Source organism: Scomber japonicus, chromosome 9 (assembly GCF_027409825.1).
Source record: "Scomber japonicus isolate fScoJap1 chromosome 9, fScoJap1.pri, whole genome shotgun sequence".
NCBI classification, from domain to species: Eukaryota; Metazoa; Chordata; class Actinopteri; order Scombriformes; family Scombridae; genus Scomber; species Scomber japonicus.
Window position 1 is genome coordinate 22217146 of NC_070586.1, and position 9078 is coordinate 22226223.

Genomic DNA, 9078 nt, shown 5'->3' on the forward strand with positions numbered 1-9078 from the left:
TTCAAAATATAGAAAATGGTACTTTATTTTGTGTACTTTAATCACATTAAGTCATTTGCCTTAATGTGATTAAATATTTGCAAATGATAACAAAGAATGAGAAATGCTCCTCTGTTTTGTACAAGTATGTTGTTAAGAATTTCACCAAAGCAACTGTGAAAAGCTGTAATCTAAACTACTGGTTAACTAGAGGAAATTTAAAACCATTCAAAATGCTACTGGAACTACAAAGCTACTATAAAGTGATCCATAATGTGAAGGTGTTAAAAGCTGCTGTCATAACCTCTCTGCTATCTTTCTCCACTAACAGGTATCCCCAAGTGCCCACTGCAGCCTGTCCAACTCCTCCCACTTGGCCCTGTCATCATTATAGCAGAAACATCCTCCTCTGGAGCTGGTCCCCTGACTGACTTTTCACAGCCCGATGCCCCGACAGGACTCAGCGGTCATGGCCGGCAGTCTGACCCACCAAGGCTCCCCTAACACCGGCTACAGCTCCAACAACAATGCTGTCCCGGTGCCGGTCATCACACAGACGGACTCCAGGGACAAATGGAGCAAAAAGATGGATTTTCTCTTGTCTGTCATTGGCTTTGCGGTGGATTTGGGAAATGTTTGGAGATTTCCATACGTATGTTACCAAAACGGTGGCGGTAAGTTTTTTTTTTTTTTTTTTTTAGAGAGATTTGACAGCAGGCCATTCATCTTCATTTTAGAAATTGGGATTATGTTGGGTCACTTGGGCAAACACACTTCAGATAGTTTGAAGAGTCTTGAAATAGAATATTTGAGATGAATCAGGTAACAGGCTGAGGATGCGCAATTGGCAGATGCACTGTCCATGGCGCTGAAGTGTGCGTCTGTAGCCTTCACATCTATAAAAAGTACAGTTAGTTTTATCACTTTATGACACAGGAGATAGTCTGTATCTATCACTTAAAAAATAAAATACAATAAAATAAAAAAATCAATAACTGGTAGCCTACAGTACAGGATCTTGACAACACTTCAATGCAGTTTTCATCCTCAACATAGCTTGTTAAGTCCTTATGCATGTTGTGCTTTATTCAACACTTACCAGCAACTAAATAAAATACAGCCAATCAGGTTGTAAGGCAGTTTTATTTATATAACACCTGTCAACAAAAAGGCAATTTAAGTGCCTTATATTAGCATTAAAACAGCATTAGATAAGATATAAAATAGACAAAAGACCATATGAAAAGACACATATAAACCAGATTAAAAAGCCATTAATGAAATAAGATCACAGAGACAAACAGGAGATATTTGTAGACATTTTATTTTGTAATTTTGTGCAGTCAATTCCAGTTTGTACATAGCCTTAATGAAATAGTCTTGTTCATGCTTTGATCAAATGAAGATTTGTGATTCTTGTAATTCCCCCCGGGACATAAACCATAATTTACACAGTAGTGTAATTAACTGATGTAAACATAAAGTCAGTGAAAACTCATATTTTCAAATTGTAATCCTAATTTCATATTTTAATCTCTGCATTGTCACTTGCATGCAATGATAAATTGAGGATGTTCATAAATTCAAGATAGGGTACATATAAAAGTGACACCATGACCCTCCACCATTAAATGCCCTACATAACATGTATCCTTGTGCCTCCCTCACAGGGGCTTTCCTTATTCCCTATATTTTGATGGCCATCTTTGGTGGTGTGCCACTCTTTTACATGGAGCTGGCACTGGGACAGTACCACAGAACTGGAGCCATTTCCATATGGAAACACATCTGTCCCATTTTCAAAGGTAAGACATCCACACATTGTGCTCTATGACTATTTTCAGATGAAATCCAGTTACTTTGGGAAATCCATGTGTCAGAATGAAGTGAACACAACTATTAATAATGTAATTGATTCCAGGACCAGTAACAGATCTTTAAGAACGTTCCAGTAAAAATCTCATATCTTTCTCTTCTTGTTTCAGGTATAGGATATGCCATTTGTATCATCGCCCTGTATGTGTCCTTCTACTACAACACCATCATCGCCTGGGCCCTCTTCTACTTCTACTCCTCTTTCTCCAGTGTCTTGCCATGGACAAACTGTGACAATGTGTGGAATACCGTTGACTGCACCAACTATTTTGACATGGACAATGTCACCTGGACGAATTCCTCCAGATCTCCAGCAGAGGAATTTTACACGTAAGTGCATGTAAGTGTGAGTAACAGAAACAGCAAACATAAATAGCTTTACAGTTGTACACTATACAAATATGGTCTGCTATTGTTTTTTGCACAGGGGAAGTTGTCTTGTGTATTGAATGCCTGATGATTTACGTGTTTTGTCCCAACAGGAGAAATGTTCTTGAGATCCACAAATCATCAGGGCTGAAAAATGTCGGGGGCGTTCGCTGGCAGCTGATGCTCTGCCTTTTTCTAATTTTCACTATAGTTTATTTCAGTCTCTGGAAGGGGGTGAAGACTTCAGGGAAGGTAACACATTGTAGTGCCTCACAGCACCGGAAGATCATCGTTGATTACCTCTTCTCTCTATGTACATCTTTCTGATTAATTCATTGCTTCCACTCCAGGTAGTATGGGTGACTGCCACCTTGCCCTACATTGTGCTTTTCATCCTGCTAATTCGTGGCGCCACTCTGCCAGGAGCTTGGAGAGGTGTGGTGTTTTACCTAAAACCCCAGTGGGAGAAACTGCTGGAGACCAGTGTAAGTTGTAAAGCGTTGGTCTGTACACTGGTTTGTCAGAAAATTACACAATTTAATGACCTCCAGTATAGGAAATAGTTAATTGTTGCATGTTGATTTAACATAGTTCAGCTATTTCATCTTTTCCCCCCACAAACATTTTTCCCATGTGATGAATTTTCCACATTATTTCTATAAATTTTGACCACTGTGCCTTAGTTTTACTTATACCTACATTTATTTCTACTGCACTCCTCATCTGATGTATTTAGTCGTTTGAGACTCTGCTTGTGTGTTTTTAGCTCTCTCAAACATCCTCATCTTCCTCTCCAGCTTGGTGTGGTTGTTTGTTAAACATGTGAGTGCTTTGGTTGGAGGGGAATATGAATGAGATGAAATGAGATGCATAAATAAGCTACAGAGCAGGATAATAAGATGCATAATTGGTTTAGATTTTCTGCCCATTAACAAAGCCTCCCTTTCTGTTTCACTCACCAATATCCAGCGCTGCCCTCTTCTTTTTAATGCTCCTCTTCAGATCTCCCTGCATACAGCTGTGCGGCAAATAGATTTCTATACGGCTGACACAACACCGCTTAGCTTGGAAAAGAAAAATAAGTGAAGGAGGATTTGATGACACTCTCATTTATTTGTGTTGGGAGGTGATGTTAAATGACTTAAAAGAAACTAGTAGGTGTTACAGACCTAGAAGAAACTGTCTCTTACTTTGTGCCAATTACTGAAAAGTGTCCATAGCAACCTAGAAGTTGTACAGCTATATTCCCAGATAGTATACTAACTCTTTCTGTCTCTCTCTCTCTCTCTCTCTCTCTCTCTCTGTCTCTCTCTCTCTCTCTCTCTCTCTCTCTCTCTCTCTCTCTCTCTCTCTCTCTCTCTCTCTCTCTCTCTCTCTCTCTCTCTCTCTCTCTCTCTCTCTCTCTCTCCTTCTCTGCCTTTTCTAGGTGTGGGTGGATGCTGCTGCTCAGATATTCTTCTCTCTGGGACCTGGGTTTGGTGTGCTCCTGGCGCTCTCCAGCTACAACCCTTTCACAAACAACTGCTATCGGTAAGAAGCGAGCGACCTGAAACTAACTGAGTCATGGGAGCCTGTGTTTGTCTTAAACACAGCTTGATGCCTGTGGTGGTGTGTGCAGCTGATGTGATAAGTAGAGCAGATTGGCATGTGAGCAAACCATAGTAAACACACAGAGTATGAGTGAACTCAGGCCCAGCTGTCAAGCAAAAACAGAGATTCACTTCAACATTTTCCTGGCTCCAAGATCTATCAAACATGTAAGAAAAAATACAAAGTGCCATTGTGATAATGATTCTTCTGGATGGGTGACTTTTTGGTTTGCAAGTAGGAAATAAAGTACATTTTAATTGTATCTGACAAAGTGCCAATTTAAGCTTGAAACATTGTACTTAATGGTGTAAAGAAGACATTTTCTCATAAGCACATGAGAATATTTGAAGTCTTTTGGGAGAAAGAATTCACAGTTAGTTTATTTAGATAAGATCAAGTGCACCTGTTTTAACGCTTGTATTTTTTAATTTAGCTGTTCCAGTAAACCCCCTGATATAATGATGATTCATTCTGTCTAACCTTTTGTGAAGATTTCCTTCACTAAAAGCTTATTTCATGACTCCAAGAACATCACTGACTGGTTATTTGGTTTGTTTTTTTTGGTTTGGTGAGATAGATTCATATCTCAAACACACTTCATGCTTCAGTGGTCTATTCCTCATTAGTATTGTTGCTTAGATGTCTGTGGTTACTAGCCAGGAGTGTCCTCATGTGTCAACCACATAACAAGGCTGAAGAAATAATAAAAGGAGCCCATTAAACAAAGGTCAGACAGGTCAACAAAGCGCTGACCGGCTTTCAGCACAGACAGCAACACTATCACTGAGAGAAATGCAAAAAAAGAGTTTTATTTGTATTCAAAACATCCAATTACTGTATGGTTGTTTTTCGCCCTCTCCAGTGATGCCATTGTGACCAGTTTGGTGAACTGCCTAACCAGCTTTGTGTCAGGGTTTGTAATCTTCATGGTACTGGGCTACATGGCTGAGAAGAGGCAAGTGAAGGTGGAGGACGTAGCCAGGGATAAAGGTGAGCAACAGAGTTTTGTTTTTAAAATCGCTGAACAGGAAAACTGCATTAAAAATCAAACATTCTTACCAAATGTTTTTATGTTTTCAGGGCCGAGTTTACTCTTTATCACATACCCAGAAGCCATTGCTAACTTGCCGGCCTCAACTTTTTTTGCCATCATATTCTTTGTGATGATGATCACGCTGGGACTGGACAGCACGGTATGAAATGTGAAATCTAGACGCTTTGAGTAAATGAAGGCTACAACATCATTTCATGATTCAGCTAGATAACATATCTAATTGAATTATATAATTTTTAAACCTTTATCGGCAGATTCATAAGTTGCAGATGAGATTTTATTAAATACTACCATGTTTATCATGTCTAAATGTAATGTTATTAACAGCTCCAAAGATTAAAGTTGCCCGTTTTCTTTAAATTTCAATAAAATTGGTAATTCTCACTCTATTAACACAAAAATGGAAAATGTCAGCCTACACACTGTCATTTTACTAAAGTGTCCATTAGCAACATAAGAGTTCCAAATAAATACATTTTTTAACATACAGTATACTTTGATATAATATATTTTAAATAGCATAACTAACCAACTAAAAACACTTACCTTCTCTGTGTTTCAGTTTGGTGGGCTGGAGGCCATCATCACTGCAGTGTTGGATGAATACCCAGATCATTTGTCTCATAGACGTGAACTGTTTGTTCTGGGTTTGGTAGTTGTGTGCTTCTTGGGCTCTCTAAGCACCCTTACTAATGTAAGCTTTTCACACTTCAAACTGGTTTCATAGCAGTGTCTGTTGCTCAAATGGAGAAAAACGAGTGATGACAGCTGATGTCACTATTCAGTGTAAAATGTAATTGACAGGGTGGTGCCTATGTGGTGAAGATGCTGGAGGAGTTTGGGGTTGGATGCTCCATCATTGCTGTGGGTTTCCTCGAGGCCATTGCAGTTTCCTGGTTCTATGGTAAACAAGACATTATTATCAGTTGACTGGCTTTCAGTTTCTTTTATCGTTTAAATTCAATCAGTAACACTGAGAATCAAATGTATCATTAGCATAAAAACACTGTAGGTGACCGTTTATTGTGTTTCTGTCATTGCTTTCAGGCATCAAAAGGTTTAGCAATGATGTTCAAGCCATGCTGGGAAAATCTCCAGGATTATTCTGGAAGGTGTGCTGGGTCGCCATCAGTCCAGCATTTCTGGCGGTAAGAGAAAAGAAAGAAGAACATATTTTTCACCTACATTTAAAGTAAACATGCAACAAGTGGATCTAAAGGTCAATGATGATTTTACAATTTATAATTCATAAAACACAGGTTCTTTTTTCTGTGTCACACATTTTAACTAAGACCTTTAAAAGAAAGGTTAAATAAGTGCCATCCATTAAAGTCATCTGGAGATCAATGGGCAGTAGTAGACCAAGACGAAGGGAGTGTAAGATCAAAAGATGACTGGAACTGGCCTTTGAAAGCTGTGGAGACCTAACAGCACAACCCCCCCCCCCCCCCCCACACTGAACACTGAACATTAATCCCTGCTCTATGTTAAATATCTTATTCAAAACTTTTTTGTGCAGCATAAATATTGAAAAACATTTGCGAGTAAATGTCATTTTCCCTCCACTATATACAGTTTAATATCCTAGCCTCTTATTTGCATCCATCTCTCAAGTTGCCTTCTTGACATTTTGCATTATTACACTATCATAAGTTCTTTTGTATTTCCTTTACAATGTATAAAAGAGTAACAGTTATTATTATATTACCCCTCCCTGATATTACATTTACATATGGAAATGTTATGTATCCCAACTCTCAGTATATCATAGTGAGCTCCCTGCTGAAACCGCCGAATCTCACACTGTTCGACTATAACTACCCAGACTGGAGCATTACAGTGGGATACATAATCGGCTTCTCATCCTTCATGTGGATCCCTATCTACATGGTCTACAAGTTGGTGTGGACCCCGGGATCTCTCAAACAGGTCGGTGGATTCTATATCCTCAGAAAAGCTGACCCCCCCACCCCCTAACTTTCTTACACATTTCCTTTTAAATGAAATCTCTCCTCTTCTTCCCTATATTTTCCCTTTTCCACAGAGGCTGGCGGTGTGCCTGAGACCAGAGAGGACCATACCAGACATCCACCCTGACAACCTCAACATGGCTGCTGTTCTGTAGAAAGAAACATACTTTTAGACATGAAAAACACACTTGTTCCCCTGCTTGTAGTTTTTTTTTTTGTAAATTCAAACCACACTTTTAAATTATTGGTGACATCTTGACTGTTGCCTTCTCCAGAGGTCAAACACTCTGTAAAATGGTAAATGCTGCTAAATTTCTATCTATAGAGATAGCAATAGTCAAACCTTAGCTGCATATGTGAATCTGTGTGTATACCAGACAATATGTAGCTTTCACATGTTGCCAATGTTGCATTCATGTGCTCAGAGTCAATAGTAATTACCTAAACTCAACAGTTTGTCTGCTATCTCACAAGAACAATATGCCAAGGGAAAAAAAGAAAAAAAACAACATGTGTTTCTATATGTAACATTCACATAACATAACTTCAGTTGCACAGGGGCATTTTCTCTTGTTAAGCTCAATATTTTCTGTACTTTGTGAACGTTAGATGAAATCAGCTCTGCATGCTCAGCTATGGTAACAGTGGAAACAACAGGTGCAGCAACAGTGAGGTTTCTTTTTTCATCAGGATAGGAGCAGTGTTTGCGTGTCCTTTCATGTAATAAAAGTGGGTTTTATTGGCTGTTTATCTTTCAGTGGCTACATACTGTAAAGTATGTAAATGAATACTTTTCCACACCAACTATTACCAGCTCTGCTAGTTTGAACGGATATTCTGTGTGTTTTTTCTTGGAGATAAGTAGTACCTCTCAGCCCATAAAGAAAATGATTAATAATGTGTTAACTTACAGTCACTTCTTTATTTTTGTTAATGCTGTATTTTATATTTATATATATTTATATGTAATGCAGTCTTGCATAGGATTTTAGGCCAGCTGCTGAATACACCTGCTAAAAAAAAGTTATGTTTTTCCCCACAAGTGTTTGTAATGGAGATAAATGAGGCAGTCAGTCAAAAATCATGTTAGTTTGTTTTATAGTTTTCAGAAAGATGAAGTTTTTCAATTTTCTAATCAACAGACGTTGAGTTTGAAGTTGAGGCTGTTCCACAGGAACATTTTTAAGGGACTCCAGGCGACTTTGTGCCAACAGGTTTTTCAAATTACTTAAAAAATAACCATGGGTCTTTTTCTGAAGGCTTCAGTTAACTCCATATAGCCTCTTTTGCCTTAAACTGCCTGAATATTAAACTACATGTACAAAATTTGTAAAGGTTGTATTGATATTGTGCCTCTCCAGACAATGTTTTCACTTTCTCTAATTGAAGACTGTTGACTTTTTATTGCAGATATACAGTAAATGTCTTAGTCACATGTGTTTTAACTTATCTAAAAGTGCTTTACACCTTTATAGTCAGAGAATAATGTGATGAGAAAGGTGATGATTGTTGTGTGAATTTAGACCTCTTTAACCTTGATTCTGTACTAGTATGATGTCTATAAATGAATTATAGTATAAATTACATATTCCATCTTTGTGCTCCTTTTCATTCCTACAAGAATATAAAACTACAAACAAATGAAACATCACGGAGCATTTAAAGCAGTGAAATTCCACTATCCCCAGTAAAATGGCCAATGTATTTTTTCCCGCAATCATAAATGTATGGGAGAACGCGTAAGAGATTAGTTCAAAATCTCCATATGGTGATCACCATGTCTTTGTAATGGCTGATGGCTGGTGCTGCTCACCTCTATTAGATATTCTAATTAACAAGCTAATTTGCAACATCCAGAATCCATCAACATACAAGGGAATAGAGCAGCCTCCACCTTCAAATGATCAAACACACACAGACACACACACAGACACACACACAGTTCTCATGAACAGCCCCCTTCAGATACTTACTTATACAACTGATTTTCATGGGTAAACCAGGCCCGAATACTTCAAGGACAGCAGGTATGAACGTATATGAGAGTATAAAGTGTTTTGGAACATATGATTCCCCATTGAGCTGCTGGGTGACGGACGTGTAGATCAAAGCCCTTTTGTGTCAGTGACTGCTATTGAAGTAGGCAACAGGCAAGCACAGGAGACACATAAAAGAGATGCTGCTAAATAGATGGTTTCTCCTCTACCTGACATGAGCAGCTTGACAAGCAACATATAAAGG

The 9078-nt window shown here is 38.5% G+C and overlaps 1 protein-coding gene across 1 annotated transcript; it reads left to right on the top strand.

The window, feature by feature from the left end:
- Positions 1-424: 424 nt before the first annotated feature.
- Positions 425-6992, top strand: slc6a4b (solute carrier family 6 member 4b). Its single transcript, XM_053325548.1, has 13 exons — positions 425-653; positions 1650-1784; positions 1965-2184; positions 2337-2475; positions 2574-2708; positions 3650-3753; positions 4676-4803; positions 4894-5006; positions 5430-5561; positions 5672-5771; positions 5915-6015; positions 6629-6796; positions 6912-6992. Exons 1-13 carry the CDS (start codon positions 425-427, stop codon positions 6990-6992), a joined length of 1785 nt encoding a protein of 594 aa, XP_053181523.1.
- The last annotated feature ends 2086 nt before the right edge of the window (positions 6993-9078 follow it).